At 51.7% G+C, this 26104-nt stretch overlaps 6 protein-coding genes across 6 annotated transcripts; 4 read left to right on the forward strand and 2 right to left on the reverse strand.

Moving 5' to 3' along the window:
- Window positions 1-227: 227 nt before the first annotated feature.
- PSV08DRAFT_382369 (uncharacterized protein) lies at window positions 228-4584 on the reverse strand (the record flags this gene model as incomplete). The annotated part of the gene is made up of 4 exons (XM_014222411.1): window positions 228-3223; window positions 3287-4178; window positions 4318-4360; window positions 4463-4584. 4 exons carry the CDS (start codon window positions 4582-4584, stop codon window positions 228-230), a joined length of 4053 nt encoding a protein of 1350 aa, XP_014077886.1.
- Window positions 4585-7323: 2739 nt separating this feature from the next.
- Window positions 7324-8855, forward strand: PSV08DRAFT_19820 (uncharacterized protein). The gene has a single exon (XM_014222413.2). The coding sequence runs from the start codon at window positions 7449-7451 to the stop codon at window positions 8697-8699; it is 1251 nt and encodes a 416-aa protein (XP_014077888.1). The 5' UTR covers window positions 7324-7448; the 3' UTR covers window positions 8700-8855.
- A 680-nt stretch (window positions 8856-9535) lies between these two features.
- Window positions 9536-11633, forward strand: PSV08DRAFT_338898 (uncharacterized protein). Its single transcript, XM_014222414.2, has 3 exons — window positions 9536-9850; window positions 9918-11195; window positions 11289-11633. Exons 1-3 carry the CDS (start codon window positions 9571-9573, stop codon window positions 11558-11560), a joined length of 1830 nt encoding a protein of 609 aa, XP_014077889.1. The 5' UTR covers window positions 9536-9570; the 3' UTR covers window positions 11561-11633.
- A 5296-nt stretch (window positions 11634-16929) lies between these two features.
- Window positions 16930-19250, forward strand: PSV08DRAFT_405706 (uncharacterized protein; the record flags this gene model as incomplete). Its single annotated transcript, XM_066093721.1, has 1 exon — window positions 16930-19250. The coding sequence occupies one exon, from the start codon at window positions 16930-16932 to the stop codon at window positions 19225-19227; it is 2298 nt and encodes a 765-aa protein (XP_065948006.1). The 3' UTR covers window positions 19228-19250.
- A 3234-nt stretch (window positions 19251-22484) lies between these two features.
- PSV08DRAFT_366385 (Tim10/DDP family zinc finger-domain-containing protein) lies at window positions 22485-22969 on the forward strand (the record flags this gene model as incomplete). Its single annotated transcript, XM_014222415.2, has 2 exons — window positions 22485-22705; window positions 22783-22969. Exons 1-2 carry the CDS (start codon window positions 22608-22610, stop codon window positions 22967-22969), a joined length of 285 nt encoding a protein of 94 aa, XP_014077890.2. The 5' UTR covers window positions 22485-22607.
- Window positions 22970-23704: 735 nt separating this feature from the next.
- Window positions 23705-25677, reverse strand: PSV08DRAFT_356788 (uncharacterized protein; the record flags this gene model as incomplete). The annotated part of the gene is made up of 3 exons (XM_014222416.2): window positions 23705-23926; window positions 24020-24862; window positions 24910-25677. The coding sequence occupies 3 exons, from the start codon at window positions 25675-25677 to the stop codon at window positions 23705-23707; spliced, it is 1833 nt and encodes a 610-aa protein (XP_014077891.2).
- Between the last annotated feature and the right edge of the window lie 427 nt (window positions 25678-26104).

The raw sequence follows: 26104 nt of genomic DNA on the forward strand, positions 1-26104 counted from the left end.
GTAAACGCAGCAATCCTTCTCTACAAGAAAAACAAATCGAATAAATCACTCGCTGGGATGTTGGGGAAAGGGCGCCAATTTTGGTAAGGGCATACGTGTGGAAAGGGTGAAAACGTAACCGGTTAGTTCAGGATTGAAAAAGTAATGTCGAAAAAAGCCCAGATAGGCTCAAGAGTCTGCCTCACACATACAAAGTGTGCAGCAGGGTTGAAGTGAAGTTTTGTCGCTTAGGGGGAAGGAACCGACTCGGTGTACTTTGCAGCCATCTCTACTGCAATCTCAGGGGACTTGACAGCAAAGATGACCGACTGCAGTCCACCTTCCTTTGCGGGCTTCGTCGCCATGACCATCTTTTTGCTAGAGCCGGTGACCGTAGCAGGGAGTGAAGGCAGAATCTGGTAGTTCAGAGGCGTAGCGCCACTTGGGATGCGGACGCGGACAGAGCACTTAGCAGTCTCCTTGTCCTTGAGAATCCAAAGCGGCCCCTTGGCAAGGTTGACCCAGGCCTTCTCTCCATCTTTGTCTACCTGGTGCTTGGCAAGGACGACATCAGTGTGGAAGACAATGTCGTAGGTGTTGAGCTCTTCTTCGGTGAGTTGGGAGAGGTCGATTTGTTCATGCTTTTCGCCTTCTTCATCCTCTGCGGCCGAGGCTGCACTAGTCTCGCCAGCTTCAGACAGGGGCGTTCCAGCACGTGAAGAAAAGACTGAAGAGCCGATAGAGTTACCACCGGATGGGGCAAACAATGATGAGCCGCCGGTTGAGGCAAAGTTGAAAATGGAAGAAGGCGGTGGCTTCGCCGGCGTTGTCGACCCCTCACCTGGCGATGGTGTAGCAGGCTGGAACTGGAACTTAGGTGCATCCTTCTTCTCCGTAGCGGGAGCTTGTCCAAACTTGATAGGGCTACCAAACTTGAAAGTTTGATCGCCTGCAAATGTGTCCGACTTGGGCGGGGCGGTCTTGGATGCTGCATTAAAGTCAAAGAATTGGAAGGGCTTGTTGGTAGGCGTAGTAGTTCCGTTGGTCGCCGCCGTAGAGGAAATGCCATTGTTCTCCTTCTCAGACTCGGAGTCATTGTCGCGGGTGATCCTGGAAAGAAGGCTTCCCTTGGAACTAGTGTTTGGCTTCTTTTGCTCCTGCGTCTCTTCTGACTCCGCCTCAGATTCTCCAAAATTGCCTCTCGGGGTGGCCGGCTCTACAGACCCAGCAATCTCTTGTTGCTCGCCGTCATCTTCATCGGACTCATCCTGGTTGTTTGAGGAAGGGCCCGAAGAGAGATGGCCAAAGATGTTGGAAGAAGGAGCTGGAGAGGCGGCTGGGGCATTGAAGACAGACTGCCCACCTGTAGATGGAGCAGGGCTAACATCCTTGGGAGTGAAGCCCCCAGGCGTAGATGCACCACTTGTGGGCTTCAGCAGGCCAGAGAAAGGATTAGATTTCGGGGTGCTGCCTGATGGCTGTGCGTCTGGCTTAGCCGAGGCACCAAATGTGAATGTAGGAGTGGCAGCAGCCTTCTTTTTTTCTTCAGCACGACGTTCTTCTTCAGCTTTGTCATACCTGGCAGACCATTGCTCTTCAGTTTCCTCGTCAGAATCGTAGTCCTCTTCCATAGCCTTCTTCTTACGCTCGGCAGCAAGCTCGTCATAAGTCTTCGCCGTCTTGGTAAATTGCGCCATAAAACCACCTCCTCCCGGAGCACTACCAAAATTGGGCTTGAACCCTGTTGAGCCGGAAGCGCTGCTGGGCGTGCTGCCGAACGTAGGCTTGAATCCGGACGAAGTGGATGAGCTGCTTGCACCGTTGGTGGCGGGCAGTGACGGGCTGAAACCAAAACCAGTAGCTGGTGCATTTGCCTTGGCAGGTTCTTCACTGGAATTCTCAGCCGTCTTTGGAGCAAACAGATTTGTTGACGACGTAGAGGGAGCAGAAGGCGTGGAAGGCTTGTTACCGATTGCCTTGGCAAACATGTTCGATGTTGCCGTTGCTGGCGGGTTCAGCTTTGGAGTAGAAGCAGAAGGTTGAGGTGTCGGGCTCGCAGGTGTCTCGGCTGGACGAGATCGCTTAATTGGAGAAGGATCACGGGCTTCGACGTTATCTTCATCAGCCTTGCGCTTAGTCGACAGACTGGATTCAGTTCCAGTGACACCGCGGCTAGCTGCACGTTGCTTTTTCGCGTTGTCAATCTTCTTCTTGATGTCGGTGGAATGCTGGTAGTGCCAAAGGGACACACTCGACCAGTCTGCCGTGGGAGGAAGAGTACTAATCTGCTGTCGGTACTTTCCGTTCAAAACTTGAAGTTGAGCAGTCAAGTCCGTGATTTGCTTCAATAGACTATCACCGCTCTGTGCGCGAACAACACCCGGTACAGACCATTCTTTAGGGACGTGTACCTTGGGAACCTTGGGGATCTCTGGTGTTTGCTGTGATTCGTTCGACACCGTGGAGCTGCCTGTAAGGTTGGGCATGGCTGGTGCAGGGGAGACTTGGGCAGGTTCCTTGGGAGCGCTGAACAGATTGGGTCGATCTGTTGAAGGGGTTGACAGGGAGGCAAACGGATTGGACTTTTCAGAAGAAGGAGACGCCGCAGCAGGAGCCTTTGGTGCCTCTGTTGAAGAAGTTGCAGACGGTGTGAAAGACGAGAAGCTGGACTGAGGCTTGCTGAACAGGTTGCTCGATTTGTTGGCCTCGGGTTGGAATGTCTGTGAAAACAAACCGGAGCTGGTCTTTGGTTGAGCCGCGCTGAACAGTCCACCTTGTGGCTTTTCCGCATCGGCAGTCTTTGCTGGCTGTGGAGTGCTGAAAGGCTGGAACAGGCTCGATTTGGATGCTTCAGGAGCCTTGAGTGTTGCCGAACTTGAATCCTTATCTTTGTCAGTTCCAAATAAGCTAAATCCAGAACTAGTAGCTGCCGGAGCAGCAGCTGGAGGAGTAGCTGGCTTTGCAAGAGACGCGAATGGGTTCGACTTGGGTGTCTCTGGTGCAGCAGTGGTGCTAGACTCCTCTGGCTTGTTCAGGTTACCAAACAGGTTCGCTGAGGGGGCTGGAGTCTTCTCTTGAGCCTGAGGCGTCTGTGATGTTGCTCCGAATCCTTTGAATGGAGTAGATGCGCCCGCTGCAGTCGGGAGGTTTGCGAAGGGGTTGTCGGCGGGTGCGGAGGGCTTGGCACTTGGTGTAGCCGAAGTGGAAGCTCCGAACAAGCCAGTAGATGGTGCTGAAGGCGCCGCTCCGTCCGTCTTCTGAGCCGATGCGCCAAAGTTGAACAGACCTGATCCAGATGCCGTAGCACTCGGCGTGCTCTGTGCACCTGTGTTTAGACCCCCGAATATATTATTCTGCTTGGGTGTCTCCGTAGCACTATCAGTCTTTTGCGCGTTTGAACCAAAGCCACCAAAAATGCTATTCTGGGATGCAGCTGGCTCTTTGGGGGCTTCCTCCTTCTGTGCATTCGTGCCGAAACTGCTGAAAATGCTGTTTTGTGCTGGTGGGGCTGTCTGCGTGGAGTTGCCGAAACTACTGAAAATGCCGCTTGTTGCTGGCGTGCTTGCAGTGTTCTGAGCCGATGAGCTGGTAGCGCCAAAGGTAAATGGTGTTGAGGCCGGGGCGGTGGTTGCTGGAGCGTTTGCAGCGCCGCTGGTAGTGCCAAATAGGCCGCCCGAAGGCGCAGCGCTCGAAGTACCAAACAGACCACCGGAGGGTGCGGCGCTCGATGTACCGAAAATACTGGTTGATGGGGCTGCACTTGACGTGCTGCTCTGTGCTAGTCCACCAAAGGGATTGCTCTGTGTTTGTGAGTTGCCGAATATTGATCCTCCGAACGCGGGTGCGGGCGCAGGCGTGCTGCCGTTTGTCGCAGGCGCCGAGCTCGCTGTCGCAAATGGGTTGGAACCTCCTGCTGTAAAATTGAAACCCGCGGATGAAGGCGGCTGAGGATTGAAGCCTGTGCCTGTTCCTGAATTGCTGCCTCCAAATGCTGGAAAAGATGAGCTGGAAAAGGTACTGCTTGGGGCTGCGGGCTGAGCAGGTGGAAAACTGCTCGTCGCGCTAGCGCCACCGAAAGCATTGTTTCCCCCAAAGCCTCCAAAGGCATTCGTGCCGCCGTTTGCAGGAGCAGGTGCCGAGGCGCCGAAGTTGAAGCCATTCTGCTGTGGTGCGCCAAAGTTTGCGCTCTGTGATAGACCCTTTGCGCGTGTATTAGCGAATGTCATCTTTCTGCCATGTGTTTCGCGCCGTCTCGCGGGATTAAAGCGTCTTATCGCCATGCTTGCGCTGCGGTATGAACGGGGAGCGGAGGCTTGAAATGGATGTCGAAATACTCACGGAGGAGGCGCCTGCTGGTCGTCGGGCTTTCGCGGTTTTGATTCTGTTGAAAAAAAAACGTCAGCTTATCATGTACAAAGCACATCATCGCGACACAGACTTGTAGTGGAGCGTTGAGATGCATGCCGGGAGATGAATATCTTACTTTCGTGCGGCGAGCTGGGCTGCTGTTGCCCGCTGAGGGACATCTGCGGGTTCGTCGCGCTCTTCGTATGGGCGCTCAGGCTTACCCTGGCCGAAGATGTTGCCCCTCTTGTTGGTCGACATGGTCGCGATCACTTGGGGACAGAAAGTGATGGTTGCGGTCGGAATGGGTTTTGGGCTACAACGCCATGAGACGCGTGTGGTGGGTAGCGCAGGTTTTGGGATAGGATGTTTTTGGTGTTCCCTGCGACCCGTGCTCGACGTCAGGGAGGCCTTAGTCAGCCACCTAGCAACGAGACTTTATTGACTGCTAGCGCAGGAGCCCCTTGTCCGTGAAAGAAAAAAAACAGACACTGCTTGTCCATCGGAGAAATGTAGGGCCTCGCTTGAGCGTTCATCGACATTTGCGACATTTCTTTTTCTTTCGCAAGCGAACGATGCAGCATGGGCTCGAGGCTAAAATTCTGCAAAATCGGTTGAGCGGTGGCTTAATCAATGCTACATTGTATTGCAGACATGGCCACCATTGTCCAGCCCCGACATGCACAGCGTGGTCAGCACACGCTTTGATGCTATTATTATAACCAGAGTTTCGACGCAGCTCTTGGAGGCGCTCGTACTCTGTTGTTCAGCTCAGCGCGATATAGAGTTCGTTGACAGAGTAGACTAGGGCGATGGGTGTTCCAAAAAAGATGCATCGTGTTTCGCTAAGTCATTATGGCGTCATCCGGTCAGAACGATGTCCTGATCCTTGTATCTACTACCTACACTGGCCCACTGCAGCAATCATAGTGATGCGTTCTGCACGCGTTCAAACTCAACCGCACCAGGATTTCAGATATGCGTGGCTGTCGTCATTGGGACCCTGTTTTTTTTTTCAGGGTAGTCCCTGGCACAGGTCATGGTTGCTCCAGGACGCCCCATTGTTGCGCGAGCAAGTGGTCGCGAATACTTGCGAATAACGTCACGTGTTGGTCCCAAGATATGAAAGCCACCACAGAATACCAGTTTTCAGAACCCCAATCCCCAACGCGAACTAGAGGCCGCAATGATCTACAAGCTGCCGTTGAGCCGGTATAATATCTCCATACTAAGGGACGCGCCATTTCAGTTTCAGAGGCTATACTCACACTACACCTACTTATCTGCACTACTCGAGTCTACAAACCGCTCGCTAGCTGCAGAGGAAGCTAGCACGTGCTGTTGCGGAGTTTCAGGCTGTGTAATGTCCGCGGCAAGATACGGCCATATCTGCTGGAGTACATGGGCCGTGGGGGGGATAATCAAAGAGAAACTTGCTCAAGTCTAGACCAGCGGGGAGAGAGCCTCGTCGTGCGCAGAGGCAATAGTTGGCGTAGCAACAAAATGTGTTCGGCGTCCGTAGGCATGTGTTGCGGGGTATGTACTGTCTCACCGGGAGCTGGTCCTGGTCCTGACCCTGGTCCAGACGCGTCAGAAGTGGTTCTCTGCCGCAGTGGCAGTGGTCAAGAGGCGTGATAAGTATTGGTTGGGTGCGCAAGAGGCAGTGTGGGGTATCGAGAAGCGTGTTTCAGGATGCAGACGGTGGATTGATGGCGTGCACGTGAGGGCGACTGCAACCTGGTCTGGTTGTACTATGTAGAGCAGAGTGCGTAGTGAACTGGACAGGCTTGACTCGGTGTGCCGTGTGCTCGGCAGGCAGCAAGTGGGAGAGCCCCTCTCCGCGTGGGGACGGGTTTTGTTGAGGATGGCGGCGGGAGGCATAGTGTGGTATGCTAGAGGAGGTGGACAGGGTCAGCCTTGGGTAGGAATGGCGGGGTAAGGCGAGGTGGTGCGCCGCAGCGATAACACAGAGCTGATGGATGTGTTTCTCAGCACCCTGCACGCTGCGCAAGGCCTCATGTCCGAGGGCGATGGGGTTGATGGCGAGTCGGGTGGGAGCATCGGCACCAGGCCCAGTCGCGGCGTCTATGCGATGCATACGAGGCCATGGGGCGTACTGTGTCGACACTACAGCCGGGCACCTGACGTCTCATGATTACGCGCGGTTCAGCACCACTGCGCAGCCCAGCGAGGCGTCTTCCCTGCCGGGCCTGGTGTTGACGATGCTGTGCCACGCAGCCGCGCAGGCTGGCGAGCTGGGCAGGCGTCGCAGCAGAGAGGGGGCGGGGGCAAAAGAGGAGGCGGGCGGCGCGTACACCTCTTTTCTGGTGCGAGTGCGAGTGCGAGCGGTGGGGATGGAGGGCACACACAGCCACGGGCCATGGCCGTGAGGGTGACTGTATCTTTGCGGCTTATCGAACGGCGACTCCGCTCCAGCCGGCTTGCCCTCTCTGCATCCCACCGCCAGCGCCACTCTGACCTTGCCTTGTACCCGTCCCGCGCATTCATTTAAGCACCGGACGCCCCCATGGCGGCGCGCGGCCTGAGTGGTCGTGGTCCATCTCGTCACTGGCGGTGCCATCATCGATCCCCGTTGCGTGTGGCCTAGCCGCGTCCCGGACTGAGTGGCCATATCTGCTTCCACATCCATCCCATCGCACGACTAGTACAAGGCGCTCGGGGCCGAGGCAGCGCTCGAGGCAGTCCAGCATCCCAGCGGGCCCGCCAGCCAGGAGACGTCCAACGGCCTGGCAAACCATCCAGCTTGCCTGGGTGCATGCGCCATCGACCCGCGTCTGTTGTTGTTGCTGCTGCTGCTGCTGCTGCTGCTGCTGCTACTGCTACCTTGGAATTGCCCCGGATTCATTCCCACCCTCCCGCCCCCCCCCAGCCTGGGCCCGACACAGTCGTTTCGTCACTCATCCATAACCCTCTTCCCTTCCTGCCTGCCTGCCGCGGAACCACTCGGAACACCTTCGTCTTCCAAGTTGGCTTGCCGATGCCTCATGCTTAAACTGCTCCCCAGCCTGCTGTTGCCCATCGCCCCAAACACCCTGCAACCCGCCTACACTGACATGCTTCGATAACACCCGCGACCGCCTCTCTCTCACCGTCTCTCGCCAACCATGTCCGCCAGGCATGCGCGTCTGCACAAACGCGGCCATTCGGCCTCGGCTGCACCCAGCTCCCTTAGTCCCGTCGCCGACTATGGGGCCTTCACCTTTGACCGCTCAAACACGCCAAACGTCTACGAAGAGTCCTGGATCGAACCTCAACGCCCCATGCCTGCCGCTGCCTCTGCCCACCCGCTCAAGATCAAGCCCTACCTGCGCAAGCTCTCTTCCAAGGAAACCAGCGGTCTGGATCTCTCGCGACCTGCTGCTGAAAACGACTTGACGGGGCTGGGCATCCTAGAGTACGGCGCCTACTCGCATTCCATATCCGAAGTCAACTTCACTCCCGTAAACCCTCGCAACAGACACAGCCGTTCCACCTCCAACCAGTCACAGTACTCGGCCTCCTCAGGCCCCCGCCCGACTCCTTTGCCTTCCATTCGCCAAACACCTCAACTCTTCTCACCGCCAATAGCAGGCTCGTCGCCCTCGTCCATCCTAGGAAGCGAGCTTGAGGGCGATGATATCATGTCCGACGACGAAGTTCGTTTGAAGCAGAACTCGTATGATCCCACACGTCGATCTGGGTCCATGTCCTCGGCACAAGGAACATCCCTCCGCCTCCACACCAACAACTCATCCACTCGCCTTGCTGCCACCTACTCCCAATCCACAGCCTCACTCACTTCCCCGGCCGGCCCGCCAAGAGCACGCGGTGACACGCTCAAATCCATCGACACAACCACATCACCCAGCTCCCGCACCTCGTTCGACCAGGCTTACCGCTTCATACGTGGCGGTCGCGACTCGCCTGTGGATCCCGCGTCAAGAGCTGCATCCATCCGCGCTGCCCGACAAAAGTTTGAGCAAGAGCAACGAGCCAAGGAGCTAAAGTACGAAAAGGATGCACACAAGCAGCAAGAGCGTGACTACCGCAAGCAGCTCAAGAAAGAAGACTTGCAGCGACGCAAGTCCGAGACTCTGGACCGCAACGAAATGAACCGCACCCGCACCACATCCGACGAGAGCGAAAAAACACCTAGACCCTCTGTTGGCGGCCGACCCTCGATAGGCGGCCGTCAATACTCTGATCACCGACAGGCTCACTCCCACTCGTTGCCCAAGCTCGTAACTACCGTCGACCCGGAAAAGTCAGCCATGAGTGCAGTACCAAAGGTCAGCAAGCGCCGTGCTATCAAGGGAAGATGGCTCAGATTTGTTACCTGGCTCAAGACAAGGCTGCTTCGTCTATCGGGCAAATAGGCGTTTGTTCCAGGTCGTCTACTTGCATGCATTGCCACGCATATATGCAGCTAGCGTTACCTTACTGTGTGGGCCTCCACCTGGCAGCGTCTACTCACCGACACTCTATCACCTCAGTGCACACGGCCACTGACGGTACCCTAGAAATCACACGGGTGTACACTTTGCTTTTTTTATACCCCATCTTCAGTTATACATATTTTTTTTACATTTTTTTTTCCTTCTTTAGCATGGCGTAACGATTACGGCCTTTGACGACATATGCCCCCACCAAAACCCATGCTGCATATCTTGCGGGCATTGTTAGGGACTCATTCTTTGGGCAGGCGCATTGGCAAGATCTGGCTCCAAAGGAACCACCTCATCATTTTGCATATCTTTATCCTACACAGGCGTTGGAAGCTTTGACAATCACTCGTTGAATCACTGCATGCCTGGCGGCACGGCAGGTTAGATTAGGTTTGGAGTTTGGTTGTTTATTTTGTTTCTAGTTTGGATAACTCGCTCTGGCTTCAGTCATTGAGCTCGCAATTGCATTCTGTTTGCTCTCCATCTGTTTGTCTCTTCTCCAAGTAACAATGACCAGTGCATATGCTTCAAACTGGAAACTGCGCCGTGACGTGTGCGTACTCCAATCAAAACAAAGTTCCATGCAAAACAAAGCATACATCCGCTTCTCCGCGTCGACATGGATGAGATCATCGGTTATGGTGACAGGCTGCCTGCATGAACAGGGATCTGCAGCATCGAGGGCGGACTTAAGCTTGTCTTGGCACCGCTGTCACCATCCGACGCTTGAGACTCGCCATCGCGTTCCCCGCACCCGTTTCCCCGACAGTCCCGACATGAAATCACTGTCTTCATAACCGCAATGCCTCTACGAAGCCTACCGCGCGGCTCCATTGCGCTGAGAAATGCGCATACAAATGTGATATGGAGGCAATGCGGAGTAAGCGCGCGTGTGGGCGCAACGGCGCAAAGACGATGGGCGAGCGATAACAAGAAATTGGGAAAGGATGAAGAGAGACCTTTCTACCTCCAACTAAACGAGAGTATCTACGAGCGTGTGCAAAAGGAAAAGGCCGAGCAGATTAGGATTCAGTCGCTGCAGCAAAGAACAGCACGGGGACAATTCTTTGCGACCGTCTTCGGTATCGAACCATTGCATTTTTTTTTAAAAAAAAACCCCCCTTGGACTGAACTGACTTGAAAAACCAGCATGTCTCCTTACCGCGAGCATAGGCTATTACTACGGCCAATTGATACCACCCAAGCCAGACACGAGCTCTACCGCACCACTCGAGACCTTTGTTCCTCCTAAGCACAACATCTCAGAGGCGAACATGGAAGCGGCGTGGACCGATTTCCGCGACATTGTAGGGAGAGAAAACATCACGCTGGACAGGCATGATCTCGAATCGCACAGTGGTTCATCGTGGTCTTCACATCCTTCGTCGCCAGGTGACGTACCATTTTGCGTTGTGAAGCCAGGAAACACTCAGGAAGTCAGTGCCATTATGAAGGTCTGCCATGAGCGAAAAATTCCCGTCACACCATACAGCGGGGGAACAAGTTTAGAGGGTCATTTTGCCGCAACGAGAGGAGGAGTTTGCATCGATTTCAGTCGCATGGATAAAATTATAAACCTTCACAAGGAAGATCTGGATGTGGTTGTTCAGCCCGCTGTCGGGTGGGAATACCTCAACGAGGAGCTCGCAAAGGATGGCTTGTTCTTTCCTCCCGATCCAGGTCCAGGCGCAATGATTGGTGGTATGGTTGGTACAGGTTGCTCAGGCACAAACGCATACCGCTATGGCACAATGAAAGATTGGGTTGTGTCGCTCACTGTTGTACTGGCTGATGGAACAATCATCAAGACCCGGCAACGGCCACGAAAATCTTCTGCAGGCTACGATCTTACGCGCATGTTTGTTGGAAGCGAGGGTACCCTGGGTCTGGTCACAGAAGCTACTCTGAAAATCATTCCCAGGCCCCAACACACCAGTGTAGCCGTATGTGCCTTCCCCTCCATCCGCGCCGCAGCCGAATGCGTCTTCAAAGTCGTCGGCGCCAGCGTCCCCATCGCCGCCATCGAGATCCTCGACGAAGTCCAAATGCAATGCATCAACGACGCCGGCCAAACCGCAAAAACATGGAAAAACGCTCCCACGCTTTTCTTCAAGTTTGCGGGCACCCAAAGCGCCGTCAAAGAACAAATCGCTCAAGTCCAGACCCTGGCCAAGAAATCCGGCTCCGTCAGCTTCGAGTTTGCAAGATCAGAACAGGAAAAGGAGGATCTTTGGCAGGCGAGGAAAGAAGCCCTGTGGAGCGTCATGGCGAAGGGTAAAGGAGACCCAAATATTGGCGTCTGGACTACCGACGTCGCAGTCCCCATTTCTAAACTCCCGCAAATTATTGAAGAGTCGAAACAGAAGATTGCACAAAGTGGGTTGCTGGCTAGTATCGTCGGTCATGTTGGTGATGGAAATTTTCACTGTAAGTTTTTACCCCCCCCCCCCCCCCCCCTTCTTCCTTTTTTTCCTTAGCTTCTTCCCTTGATGTCTTTTGTTTTTATTAACAACGAAACAGCGATTATCCTATACGACCGCAATCGCGACTTCGACAAAGCTTCGCATCTCGTGCACGAAATGGTCAAGCGCGCTATTGAGCTTGAAGGCACCGCGACGGGCGAGCACGGTGTCGGCATCGTCAAACGTGACTACCTGCCCCATGAGTTGGGAAACGAAACAGTGGATGCAATGAGACAGCTTAAAAAGGCGTTTGATCCCCTGTGTCTGCTGAATTGCGACAAGGTTGTTAGAGCGGCGAAGCCGGGCGTGGGTGAGGTGGCGGAGTGGTGAAGAAAATAAAAAGGAAATGGTTATGTTAGAGAGATGTAGATGGATAGATGGATTAAAAATATTCTTTTTTTCTATCATGTTTTCACCTTTTGATGTCTGGCGTGTTACGCCCCCGGCTTCCTTGTTCAATATACAAGTAAATGCCTTGTTACTCATACGAGTACTAAGTGTTGTTATTTTTTGGGCCGCTTTGCATTCCTTTCCTTCTCATCTCATCACACGAAAAAATTTTCATTCGTCAAAATTCCTGCTCTCTTGGTATTCTGTCCAAAATAATCATTTATCCACCAAGTAAATTTTTCTTCTTCTTCTTTTCATTTTTGTTCTCAATTTCGCTTTCGACATCACATCAACTCCTAATCCCTTTTAGTTGATTATTTTTTTTTCTCCCCATCGTCGACACGTATAGCTTACAACATTTGATGCAGCTCTTCTTCTTCTTCCATCTGGCCGAACCAAACCAAACCAAATCCCCGCGGTCCTACACAACAAAACCGCCATGTCCATGCCCAATTCCCCTCTCTCCAACCTTTCTTTATGCATTTCTTTTACTAAACTGAAATACTCAAACAATCTGTAAATAATGATATTTTTTTCTCTCTTCATTTTAACAATCTGCATGAAGAAAACAAACAATTTAGGGTTGAGGAGGGTGAAAGCGGAAACGCAGTGATAGTCGTTTGTGACGAGTAAGGGATAACTTGGGGATGAAGAGCGAGATAGAGAAGTTTGCGGAGAAAGGGTGGGGTTAAAAGGAAGAAGGTGGATAGGAAGGGGGATGGAGAAATAGTTTAGTGATTATGTTGCGGGGTTTTAAAGCGGGAGAATGGTTGGGTTAGAAAGTGAGGAGAAAGGGGGGAAATTTTTGGGCGGGGTTTTGTTTGACCGGGGAGGGGGGGGGAGGGGGAATTGAGGATGATTTTTATTTTACTGGGGAGGAAGATGGTGAAGGTGGGAGTGTGGGGTTGTTTTGGGGTTAGAAGTGACTGTATGCGTCTTTTCTTGTGGTTGATGGATGAGGGGGCTCGGCATATGCGGTTGTTGAGATAATGGATTTATTTGGACTTGGATGTTTGATTTTTTTTTTTCACGTGGTAGGATGGAGATGGCGATTGCTGCGTCACTGTTCAACACGCGTTTCTGTGGAATATGATTGAGCGAAGCCTAAATGGTTGCGAAATGAATATGTAGTTTTTGCACTGGTGGTGCGTCTTTTGTACATAGTATTGAGCTTCTTTCAGGTACGAATGTTTACTATGTGGTTATCGTGAATAATGGTTTCGGAGAACTGCATATGGATGACAGGTTGTTTCTTGATGATTGTCGAGATGAGTGTACATGTTCAGATGAAAAACACAGTACACATTCGTTACCAGACGAGAAAGCTTTTCCTATTAAGAAGAAAAGAGACTTAGGGTTGTCGGTTTAATGAACTGCTTCTTAGTCTATTATCGATGCTATAGATGATGTTGTCATTGCTGATTTACCTGATGGACATGCTACCCAGCCTGGATACTACGGAGTAATGCCTTTCGCGAAGTGTTCATTCAATCTCGCAAATCTCTTATTCATCTAATCGCAATGTCTGATTGCTTTTCAATGATGGCAAGGAACGCGTTGTCTTGGACCTTCGCACCCCAGATGTCAAACACCCACACCCAAGCGCACCTTCCAAATTCTACTAGATCAACGCCAACACACAACCTCACACTGGATAACCGGCTTTTAACCAACTGTTCCGTACGAACAAAGTGGAGAATCGCATGATTGTTGAGTGCGCCCTGGAAAAGCCACTCAATACTAAATATGGCGCTACACGACACAGCTCAGCCGCCGACGTCACCCATCCATATTTCACAGTTGCCACAGGCAACTCGGCCAGAGTCTCCACTGCACCAATGACACAAGTCTTGTCGTGTTTACTCGAACGATACATAGACTTTGGTTGCTTAGTAAATCTAGCGTACGAGGTTCAGACCCACCCTTTATTGAACATCGGCATCCAAGTAGTATCGGCGAGGTAATAGTGTCCCGTACTTTACCTGGTAACGCCATCTATGCAGATGACTCTGTCTTCTGTTTCATAGGCTGTGAGCGTTGTGGAGGTGTTCAGCCACCAGGTCCACACTTTGACGAGCTCTCCAGATTTTCATGACGTGGAAAAACTGGCTTGAAATCGATAATCACCAATGCGACTTCGCACATATCGCCTGATCTAGCGCTATGTACTGCTCGAGAAGGAGGTTTTTCCTCCGGTCCTAACGATATCGGGACAAGGATGCTGCTGCTGGTGCGATGCGTTTGCTGTGTTTGAGGGGAGGTTGGTCGTATTCGACTTTACATATCCTAAATTGCGAATATGGGGCCTACACACGGGGTAGTGCCGTTATGTAGCGTGGTGGACCAGGAATTTGGTGAGTATTTACTAGATCCTGATGATTCGGGGTTGATGATGAATTTGAAGTTGGCTGTTGAGACGGCGGTGGAACGTATTTGTAATGATATAGACAGGTGGGTGCAATGTCCATAGTTACACAAGACCTTCATTAAAGTCTTCCTATATTTAGTTACTCTCTCACCAAAAATATACAACGTTTGCTGTCTGTTCAGGGCGCACAAGACCGAAACTCTACAGTCTCAAAAAAACCAAGCATCGAGACGAATCTGAACAGTAAATGAATATTGCAATAACGGGTCTTGCCAGCCTCCTTTCCAAAATCGCAGCATGCATAGCGGAATTCACCCTATTTCATAGCACAATCAAACCAAAAGAATTGCCTGGTTGAACCCAAAAAAAGAAACTTTTCTTCTGGCCGGACCGCTGAGGCCTGTGTGATTCGCTACCAGACTAACTGCCGAAGGTAAGTTCAATAATAGCGTGGGAGAGCACACGGGCTCGGCCCGTTTGTCAAACCTTGACAGGGTAATTGAGCAAAGCCCATTATGCAGGCTGTGACATAAAGATCTAGAGCTGTCATCTTATCTTCCATCTCGTACACATGTGTACTCGTTGAGCACGTAAGTATTTGATATACGAGGGCTATCCCGTTTTTTTGCGGCCGGGGTTCGGAATCAGCAAATAGTCTCTATTTTGCCTCAAAAAAGCTATATGTTACCAAGATGATAAGCTGTGATTGGCTAGCAGATCTATCTCGCTTCATCAGGAACAATTATTACACATTTTTGGCACCGCCACATATCAAACACTTACGTGCTCAACGTGTACATGTTTGTGTTGCCGTGCAGTTACCCCGATGTGCTTCGGACATTTGAGCGCACAGAAATAGCCCGAGCAGATCAGACTCGGCGCGAGATGTACCTCGTGGCGCGAGCGAGTGGAACTATTCCGGAAAGATACCCGCTCTAGACTTTTCGGTGCTATTAATGGCGTGAGCGGCATGTACTGTGTACTTTTGTACTTACTTGCTCTCATAATCGTCGAAAGCCAATCACGCCATTCACACCATGACGCAACAATATTGATGTCAGCCACTTCTGTCTCTCAAAAAGAATGTTATACCATATTTGTTCGCGCATCATGTTTGACGTGTTGTTCAACGGCTCGTTATTCGTGATCGGCTGATGTCAGCTACGTACGTATGCCCAATGCGCACGTATCCCCTGAATTCATACGCTTGGGGTCTTATGTTGGCCGGATTACGAATGCAGCCAGGAAATTGTATGTATCTACAGTACGGTCGAGACAATGTTCAATGCACGACAGAATTGAGCACCCTTACCCAATGTCATGTGACGCACGAGATGTGAATATCACTGTAGAAGTATCCACTTCTGCATGCAAGAAAGAATTAGCACAATAGTTTTTTGCAACGCCACACAATAAAATTTAGGGAAGGCAGTGATGCGTCAGGAAAAGCGCGGTGAGGACCCATGTGTACGGTAAGTTCCCAGATGAATACCAGCAGAAATGTAGTGATGACCATAGATAGTCGATCGATGCATCTTGAACTTCAACAAGTTCTCAAGATCCAGGGATGCTGCGATAGAAGACCACAGTGATTACAACAGTTCGTACAAATAGAAGGACACGCTCCTTCCAAGGCTTCACAGGCATGCGCTCTTGGTGATGGACCTGCTGTTCATGCGATCACTATCCCCTTTTAGTCCTTAGTGATAAGCTTAAAGACAACAAGCATCATGCATATTATTAGTGGTGTGAAAAGAGCAGGTTTGTGTTCCCCCAGCCTTGATGCTGATGTCGGTGGCTGGGGGGCTGTTAGATTGAGGCTTCGTGTATGTCCAGTGTATTTTTACCACTGCTTGTCCTATTGGATAATCGGTGTTCAATACGAAGAGCAAAGTGGGTAAGCCTGCTAACCAGGTTATGGGTCTCGCCCGACTTCATTCTAGCGCATATGGCCCTTGTAGCTGCATAGAAATGCATGGAACGCTGCGAATGTAGCGCTTTGAACGTTCTCCGTGTAAGGCTATGGTAAACAAAGCCATAGTGTATGCACACGAGGGTGGCATGTGGACGTGTACCCGCAGCTGTGTGAACGTCATACTAACTGGATTCTCCTGACAGCAACTCCCTGATCAAATTTCCCAGTCTCCTTACGTAGGATGAGTTCTCGTAACTGCAGGTAAGCATTGCGGCGTCGCGCACAGCGAACAAAAACTTGTCGACTAGGACATGGCAAAGAAGCTTAATGCAAGCCCAGCGGGACTCAAAGGCTATCAAGTGCCGGATTTGGGATAGCACAGCCAAAGAGAGAATAGCGCTCCAGTCCAGTGGAGTAACCAAGTGGATAAGCACGGTGGATCTTCAGGAACTCGGCGTGGTCTTACTCATCATCCTCTGGCCATTGGCGAATCCAAGAGCATGAGCGTTGCCCCTTGAGCTGGATTGGGTGACATCGCTGGGTTTGGGTTCTGACGGCACCTGCAGCCATGGGTCGGCCGAGTATACGCTCCTAAAACGGACTAGCGCAATATTAAAATAGACTTCCGCCGTTGCCAATGTCGTTAGTGCGATCATCGTCGAGCGGTAGGGCTCAACCATGCAACCTTGTGCTGACGTTACTCTTTGGGATGTGCACACTATCGACTGTCGTATCCCAGCTTCATGGCTCGCGTGCGGAGCATGGCCGCTGCCACTTCACGTGGGAGGAGCGAATACTACCGTTCCGGCGTCAGCCCTCAGCCATGCACAAAAGTGTTGCGGTATATAACTTTCGTCCCATCTCCTCTACGATATTTCACCACTATCGCTCACCTTCGCTTTAATTGTCTTTCCAGGCTGACACTCGCTTTAGTGATCATTTCTAGAAACTCTTTAATACTTAATTTTTCAATCCCCAAAGCCCATACAATCAACACCCTCTAGTAGACACAACAAACAAGTCAAGATGCGTTACTCCCTTGTTGCCGCCGCCATTGTCGGCTCAACAATGGCGGCCCCGAAATATTATGAGGCAATCCCATCTGCCTACAGCAGCATTCCCTCTTACCCTGCCTCGCCGCCACCTCCCTATCCCACGTCTACTCCATGCGACGAAGAGGCAACGTCCACGCCAACGCCCAGCACTCCAGCTGCTGCAGTCTCGACTCCTGCCTCGAGTGCCCCAGGCTACCCAGCCTCAAGCCTCCCGGTTTATCCAGCCTCGAGCCTTCCTCCCTCCCCTGGGTCAAGCTCCCCAGCTTACCCAGCCTCGAGCCAGCCCGGATACCCAGCCTCAAGCCTCCCGGTTTACCCAGCCTCGAGCCAGCCCGGATACCCAGCCTCGAGCCTCCCGGTCTACCCAGCCTCAAGCACTCCAGTAACCTCATCAACCACTGACTGCGAGGAATCAAGCACTCCAGCTGCTGCCGTCTCGACCCCCGCCTCGAGCCACCCGGTCTATCCAGCATCAAGCCAACCTGGATACCCAGCATCAAGCCTCCCGGTCTACCCAGCATCAAGCCTTCCTCCCTCCCCTGGGTCAAGCTCCCCAGCTTACCCAGCCTCGAGCCAGCCCGGATACCCAGCCTCGAGCCTTCCGGTCTACCCAGCCTCAAGCACTCCAGTTGACTGCGAGGAATCGAGCACTCCAGCTGCTGCCGTCTCGACCCCCGCCTCGAGCCTCCCGGTTTATCCGGCCTCGAGCCTTCCTCCCTCCCCTGGGTCAAGCTCCCCAGCTTACCCAGCCTCGAGCCAGCCCGGATACCCAGCCTCAAGCCTCCCGGTTTATCCAGCCTCGAGCCTTCCTCCCTCCCCTGGGTCAAGCTCCCCAGCTTACCCAGCCTCGAGCCTCCCGGTCTACCCAGCCTCAAGCACTCCAGTTGACTGCGAGGAATCGAGCACTCCAGCTGCTGCCGTCTCGACCCCCGCCTCGAGCCACCCGGTCTATCCAGCATCAAGCCTCCCGGTTTATCCGGCCTCGAGCCAGCCCGGATACCCAGCCTCAAGCTACCCTCCCTACCCCACTGGCAAAGTTTCCTCAAGCTACCCTCCTTACCCCACTGGCAAAGTTTCCTCAAGCTACCCAGTCTACCCAGCTTCGTCCACGGCCACCCACCCTGAGGATATCACCACGACTTACACCAGCACCAGCACAATCTTTGTGCCATGCTCTACCTCTATTGGCACTGGTGAGCATTCGTCGGTTATTTACTCCACTTATCTCACGCCATCATACACGCCAATCATCGTTACCTCCACTGTCTATGGATGTGGAGACAAGTGCCCGAAGCCAACACCCTCCTCGTATGTCCCACCCTACCCTGCTGTAACTCCTCCCTCGCCTCAGCAGAGCCAGCCTAGCCAGCCCTACCAGCCTCCTTCTCCTCAGCAGAGCCAGCCTAGCCAGCCCTACCAACCTCCTTCTCCTCAGCAGAGCCAGCCTAGCCAGCCCTACCAGCCTCCTTCTCCTCAGCAGAGCCAGCCTAGCCAGCCCTACCAGCCTCCTTCTCCTCAGCAGAGCCAGCCTAGCCAGCCCTACCAACCTCCTTCTCCTCAGCAGAGCCAGCCTGGCCAGCCTCCTTCGCCTCAGCAGAGCCAGCCCCCCCAACAGTGCCCTTCTGCTGGAGTGGTCACGGTAACTGTAACTCAGACCCAGACTGTAACAACGACTGCTACCGGAAATTCCTACCCTACGGGACCAGTTCCTTACCCTAATGGACCTAAGCCATCTTACCCTGCAGGCGCCCAGTCTTCTCCTTACTACCCTATCCCAGGCACCACCTCTCAGGGACCTCGCCCTACGGGATACGTACCATCGAACACCATGAGCTATCCTGGAACTGGTTACCCAGCTGCCTCGCCTTCTACTTACCCCGATAACGGCTACCCAGCTGGCACGCCTTCTCCTTACCCTGGAACTGGTTACCCAGCTGCCACTCCCAGCCCTGCCTCTGGAAAAGGCTACCCAGCTGGCACGCCTTCTCCCTACCCCGATAACGGCTACCCAGCTGCCACTCCCAGCCCTGCCTCTGGAAAAGGCTACCCAGCTGGCACGCCTTCTCCCTACCCCGATAACGGCTACCCAGCTGTCACGCCTTCTCCCTACCCCGATAACGGCTACCCAGCTGTCACGCCTTCTCCCTACCCCGACAACGGTTACCCAGCTGGCACGCCTTCTCCCTACCCCGATAACGGCTACCCAGCTGCCACTCCCAGCCCTGCCTCTGGAAACGGCTACACCGGCTACCCCACCGAAGACAAATAAGCTATTCAGCTTAACATTGTAGTGTGAAAGATGGAAAAAATTTCTCTTCTCAAGCCATGCAACAATTCTAGGGTGGCACAGGTGTTATGAACGGCAATTTGTGGGGACCTTGTGACTCTTGCACTGCAGAGTAGTTCTTCGAGCTTGCCTATTAGTAGCGCCTGGTGGTTTTTTGTTTCCTTTGTACTCTCGGTTCCTTAATCTAATACCATTCACTGTACATATTCTCAGATCACGGTATAGAACGGTTGTCTACGATTGGAGATGTTTTTTCTTTGTGTCATTCTTGGGTTTTACTTTGTTTCTTAGATAGCTCTATCAAATCAATAACTAACTTTAGTCACTCCTTTAACGCGACTTTCGCTATGTCGTTGTTCATCGCTGGGGATCACGTGCTAATCCGCTCCAGCATCAATGATGATATTACGAAGTCGTCAGCTTTGTCGTGTGATCACATCATGTTCTTGTCACCCGCTAAAAACTGAGTTCCTGGGCAAAGCATACGCTGCGCTTCCGATGATGCCGAACAACGGCCGCCCATGTCGTGCTTATGCAGCAAACAAATAAAGCGAAATCGATAAACAAATGTAACCCTGTCATCGCGAACTTTCATCCTTGGCTTGTTCTGGTAACAGTGCCGCATAATCGATAGTCCACGCTCGTATCAGCACGGCAAAATCCAATGCCATCCGCTCCATCCCAACCACACACACTTTCTGGGGCGAAGGAATAATTCCGCTAGTTACCGCCATCAGAACCTATACACGGTATGGTTTGATTTGCTGACTCTGTCGGGATGATGCTGGGAAGTACTTAGTGTAGAAGCGCTAGTGACAAGTGCACGCGACTCCGCAGAGTGGTGGATCGTTGAAGTTGGGGAAATCTATCCGCCGGTGTCCGATACGACATGCGCGAAAACGAGCTTTATCGTATACGTAATTCAACGGCTCGTCCCCAAAATAGAAACTTATTTAGATTTCAGACTTGCGCAGCCACCTGCTTGTACGTTGCAGCAACGGTTGTTACCCAGGCAAGCCTATGACGCTGGTGGTGGTTGAATCTCGACCCTCCGAGTTTGTACCTTTGTTGAACCCGAGGTGAGGATCAATACGATGGGACTAGGATTCAAGCTTTGGGGCTTTGGAATTGTTAAACCTTAGGGATGGGTACCTTTCAGAATTATTGTCCCCACAATGTCGCGCGTCTTCGTATATGTGCATGTCGATTGCAATCTTGTCCTCGTATACACATAACTCCAGTTAAGAACGATGGAAAGTGAACCGCTCTATTGTGCTTTGGTGACACGTCAACTGCGACCGATGTATCGGTTCTGGGCCATGACATGAGACGGGGGGTTTTCCTGAGCCGCGTCAGTCGCGGTGAGAAATCTTGTCAAGGAACTCTCCGTCTGAGTAATATGAGCCTCTCACACAGAGGGCCTCGACATGGTGACCAGGGAGAAGAAAGAAAAGGGGTATTTCCCCTGACTGCAACCCTCCTTGATCATCCTATTCTTTTCCCTTTTTGATCCCTTCCCATCTCTGTCTTTTCTCTCTTCGTCTTCGTCTTTTCCCCTCTCATCGCCGTCAACCATGGCTTCGGTAGACTGTACTTATAAGCTTCTTTACTGCTGATTTTTCAATATATACTGCGCGAGTTGATCTTTTTGATGCTAATCCAACAGTCGTCTTCTCAAAAGATATCCAGGGTCTAAATACTTGCCATGAAAGTGAAGCCGCTGCCGCCAGTTGATCAACCACTCTGGTGAAGGTGCAATACCAAATCGCCTTGGACGGATGGACGCATCCTCAACAACAAAATCTACTAACATCCATCGCTATGTGCTAGGACGCACGCTGTTCCGGGACGCTTTGTATTCTAGAGACTGACATAGTAAATTATCCTTCATATTCTTTGATAATAGACGAATGCAAAATCACTAGTCAGACCTTTCCGCCCATAACATTTACTCCACTAATGTTTACCTCTTAGTGGCAGATAACAAATAAGTCATTGACACAGCCTATGTAAATAACCGCGCAGCCTCTAAGAGAAGCTGTCTATTCAACATAATGTCGTTACCTGACATTGCTAAGTTGGCCATACGATATGGAGCTATACTTAGGGTACTATTCCCAGGGTTAGCACTAACTAGAACGAAAACTTCTTAATCGAAAATAAGTTGGAGGAGGGCCATTACACGGATGGTTCCGTATTATTGTTTCTATAGCGACTGCATCAGCATCTTCAGGCAGCGCAAATGGTGATAGCAGCTAAAGTTACGTGATTATAGTATCTACCATGGGCGTACTCTATAGTCACTTTTAGCTAATAAATACTATAGAAATCGTGTTAAACTTATCACAATAGTGTATAGTTATTACTAATAACATACGTCTTTGCAGAACTGCTTGGATAATCTTATAGTCTATACATATATACACTTTACATAGAGCCTAATGGCCTAAAAGAGAAAGTGTTTTATTACACCATGCGTCCCGGCACGTAGAGATGGGCGTTACACACTAAGCGCTGGTTCCCAGTTCCATGAAATCAATACAAAGTGATTCCCCGCAAGTCAGGGCTTTTGCTCAGGCTGAGAGTGCAGTGATCGATATCTCCAAGGTACCAAGGAGTTACTTCTTTTCGTATAGTCTTTAAGGTCACTACATATTCAGGGCATGGAAATGGTAGCCTGGATGCCCAAAATTACCTGATAGATTCAGTTTCGCAATTCGCAAGTGATATGTAGTAGGCGGCTTCCAAGACCTCAAAGATTTGGTTTCTTGTGCATGCCCATGCTTGTGAAGAACATCAGACCCTACCTAAAATCATCAGAACAGGTAGCTTTCTGCATACCACCAGTGAGTATTGAGTGACGCTATGGTAGAAAGTAAACCATTTAAACAAATGTCATACTCTCTCCCTATGCAAAGAACATGCAGTATTTCACCCATCTCGCTACGAGTCAACTCCAAGGTGTATACGGAACCCACGGAACGTGAGTTACTGTCGTGGACAAGACATGTAAGCATGGATTTGACAGCCAGCCGAGTAAGAATAAGAATGAGAACATAAATTAAAACTAAGAAACGGTTTTTTAGTTCGAGGAAGTACAAGGTGATACAAGCATAATAAGATCAACCACGATCCCAAAACCCACCCAAACCAACCACGCGCATGGACCACCTGATGATCCCCCCGCAGAATTCTTACTTCAAACGACATCATCGCCCGCAACCACCCAAATCCGACTTGCAAACAACCAATCCAACCACCACATCCCCACGCCGCATAAACCACCAGCGACACCTCAAAATCCGCCAGTTGCACTCCCTTCGCCCCCCAATTAAAAAGAAAGCAACCCAAACCCGCCCAAGATGTCCATGTTCTTCGGCCAAAAACCCCAAATCTCTTCGGAGCAAAAGATTGCGCAGGCAGAGGCGGAAATCGACATGGTTTCTGACATGTACAGTCGGTACGTTCTTAGCAGCCCACTCAGTCATCCCCCATTCGCACCCTGACCCCTTGAGGCGCACGCTGACGCTTTCATAGCCTTGTCAAATCCTGCACGGCCAAATGCATAGACACGTCGTACCGCGAGGCGGATCTCAACAAGGGCGAGTCGGTGTGCCTGGATCGCTGCGTGTCCAAGTTTTTCGAGGTCAATGTCAAGGTTAGCGAGAAGATGCAGGGAGAGGCGCAGGGGAAGCAGGGCGGTGGGATGTTTGGGGGCATGTAAATGTGGAGGGGATACAATGGTGGACGATATGAAGTTGCTTGAGTGGTGTATGTCAGAAGATCTACTGCCGAGGGCCGGAAAAGCATGCGGGAGATATCTGGATGGTATGAGGTGAGGGATTGCGCATGCAGGAGGACGAATGGATACACCCCGTTTTTTGGTTGGGCATTGTATGCACACACACCTCAGTCATGACTACGATGCTCAAAATCTGTACAATAAAAGGTTCATGAATTCGATTGATCGATCGATCCTCCACCGTGCCATACGTTTCTGAACGCATGTGCTGAGCGGCCATCCGCCTTTCATCGCCGTCATCATTCGTGAATCGTTGAGTAGCAACCATGAATCTCTATGTGCGGGTCCAGTCGCTACGCAAAACAAGCGCATACACCAACTCATTATACAATCGTCAAAAACATTGAACGCATCAAAAAATCGTCAAGTATCGTGCAATTCATCGTGGAGTGGAGATGTTGGTGCCCAAGAAAGTCATAAGAAAAGTGATTGCAGCTCACTGTGCGTCAGTATATCTTGGTGCACCGGGGTATCGTCGTCAAAGGGTATTGTACAAAGGAAATAGGCATCTCAATAAGTCGTGATAGTGTCGAAACGTCCATGAGAGACAGTACATGGTGGGATCCACCAGCAGCCCATGTGGTTAGTGAAAAGTACTGCAACGCCTTAGCCATCCGCCACGAACAAACAAGTAGTGAGCGAGTATCAAGCATACCATCAAAGCCAATCTGGCTTGCCGCCGGTCCTGAACCGACGACCAAGCCGCTTGATGCCGCTCACAACCTCGGAGTCAAGATCAGCCTTTTCCACAAGGTCGTACAGGCGCTGGAGCTCCATGCCAGCCAGATCCAAATGTATCTCCGCATTTCGGGCATTCTTCTTGATATCTTCTACACAATCTTCGCATCTCTTGGCACTCAAGGCGGCACTGATGACACACTGTTGTCTCGGTGGTTAGCTGGGGGGCTCTTTGAATAGAGGAGAGAGAGTGGGGGGAGTGGGGTTATTGGTTGTTGTTGTGATTGTAGGTACCTCTGCCATCTCAACAATGCGTAGACGCTCATCCGAGTCGCGAGGCTGTGTGTCTAAGCGTTCGATCATGTCATCAATCAAGGTGCGTGTGCTCTCGCGCTCGTCGGGTAAGCGTTTCCTGTCTGGACTGGCGCAAGTACTTTTCAATTTGAGACCGGCACTAAGAGGTATGGGAGGGGTTTTGCCTTTGTCCTTCTTCTTCTTCTTCTTCTGGCTAGAGGCAGGTGCAGTCTGAGGCCTGGACTCGGTCGGCACGGCGAGGTTAACCATGGAGTGACTCTTTGCGTCTCGCATGGCCTTGGAGAGTGAGATGCTACTGACACTCAGGAAACCTTGCTTGGAAGTAGGCATCGGTTCTTCTGGTATGGTGCGCGACCTGCCTCGACTGAAAATATCGCGAATGCTACGTTGGGCCTTGATCTTCTTCTCTGTCATATCACGATCTTGCTTGTCCGACAACGTATCTTCTGGAGCGGAGGGAGTCACCGACGAGCCCATCAAGTGGTCGTCGGAATGGTATGATTGGCGCTGCTGTGGCATTTCGTGACTCGAAGAGCCCTCCTCGGTTTCAGACGTCACAGTCTCCGCCGTCCTTAACCTTCCAGAATCAGGGTTGCGGACGGTATCGTGAGACTGTGCCGTTTTGTGCAATGACAGCGAGCTCTTGCTGAAAAGGTTCAGTTTCCAGCTCTTGGTGTCATTGCCGGAGGGGTCCTTCAAGTTTGGTGAGGACTTCGAGTTCATGATGCTTGTGATTGTCTTCCTGATCCCGGTCTTCTTCACGTCCAAGACTGGCTCGTCGTCTGGCAATTGAATGTATCCTGAAAGAGATGCATGAAACTCCTGATGGAAGAATTAGTACTCTCTGCAAAAAGTTTGGATTGAAGTACCTGACGAGCTTCAGTAGATTCAAACATCTCTGAAGGATTAGACACAACAATCTTGGGCTTCGAAGCGGATTCTGTAAGCTTCATGTGATGATCTGATTGGTTTGTAGTGCGAGTTGTGTTGTCAGCGGTTGTCGCAACTACTTTGTCTTCGGAAGTCGAGCTCGCGGAGGGCCTGGCGAGCGGTGAGGAAGACATTGGTGAATGACTGGCTGGGCTGACTTTTCTTGCAGGCTGCATGGAGCGAATTGGGCTGATTTTGACGACAGGTGTCAAACTCCTCAACGTCCTCACAGGGTGCGCTGCTGGAGCTGGAGGCGCAGTGCTCAGCGACGCCTTGGAATCTGTAGCCTCCGCGAGGCGGGTCCTAAAATCGCTGAAAGAGCGTGACTGCTGAAGACGCTCAGTGAATACCGCGGGGATAGGTGGTACTTCTGGGACATTGTCACCAGTGCCGAGAATGAAATCATTGGCATCAGCAGAGATCCTGAGGATCGGACCTGTACCTGTGTGCGCAGTGGCGTCTGCATCTGATGCATGCCATGAGAGTGGCTTCAATCGGATGCTGCGGTCGTCGCCGGCGCCATCGTAAGAATCTTGAGCCAACGAGTTTGAGTCCGAAGAAACATTCTCGGGGTGAAGTACCGGCCAATTTCCGCGTATAGGGCTCTCAGACTGAGCATCTATGAGCGTACGCTGGGCTTTTGGCGGACTATTGGGGTTTGACACCTGCGCGATCGGAGGGCTGGGTAAAGGCTTTTGAGTCGACATGGGGCGAGGAAGCCGAGAGGTACCCACAGGCGTCGCGTCCGAGGGAGTTAGCGTCGTTAATTCATCTTCATGCAGAAGTACAACCATATCAGCGGAGACTGGGCGGGGATCTGTCCTCGTCGTTAGTGTCAATTGCCAACTCTTGCGAGTTGGCGGCCCGTATCGGATAGAGGTCTCGACACGGCAGGAGGTTGATTAGAAGAAGGAGAGAATCTATATGAGCTTTCCTATCTATATAGCAAAGGGCGAGGTTTGTGCACGAGCTTATTTGCGTTTGTAGAGGCAGTGAAGGTGAGTGCGGATTGCCCAGTCCAAGTGAATCTCAAACGCGACATGGCTCTGCTCTTTTTCGTGACTCAGATGAGAAGAAATCCATGATCATCGTGAGAGACGTCTTCTGAGACTCTCCCTTTCATGCTGCTGGCAC

This window comes from Bipolaris maydis (genome assembly GCF_028858645.1).
Source record: "Bipolaris maydis strain C4 unplaced genomic scaffold PSV08scaffold_17, whole genome shotgun sequence".
In the NCBI taxonomy this organism is placed as follows: domain Eukaryota; kingdom Fungi; phylum Ascomycota; class Dothideomycetes; order Pleosporales; family Pleosporaceae; genus Bipolaris; species Bipolaris maydis.

What these genes read in the sequence shown, in the direction of transcription:
- PSV08DRAFT_19820 (XM_014222413.2), top strand. Translation starts at nt 7,449, where the DNA reads ATGTCCGCCAGGCATGCGCGTCTGCACAAACGCGGCCATTCGGCCTCG.
- PSV08DRAFT_338898 (XM_014222414.2), top strand. Translation starts at nt 9,571, where the DNA reads ATGCCTCTACGAAGCCTACCGCGCGGCTCCATTGCGCTGAGAAATGCG. An exon ending in ATTCTTTGCGACCGTCTTCG is followed by an intron (nt 9,851 to 9,917) that starts GTATCGAACCAT and finishes TTGAAAAACCAG; the next exon opens with CATGTCTCCTTACCGCGAGC. An exon ending in TGGTGATGGAAATTTTCACT is followed by an intron (nt 11,196 to 11,288) that starts GTAAGTTTTTAC and finishes ACAACGAAACAG; the next exon opens with CGATTATCCTATACGACCGC.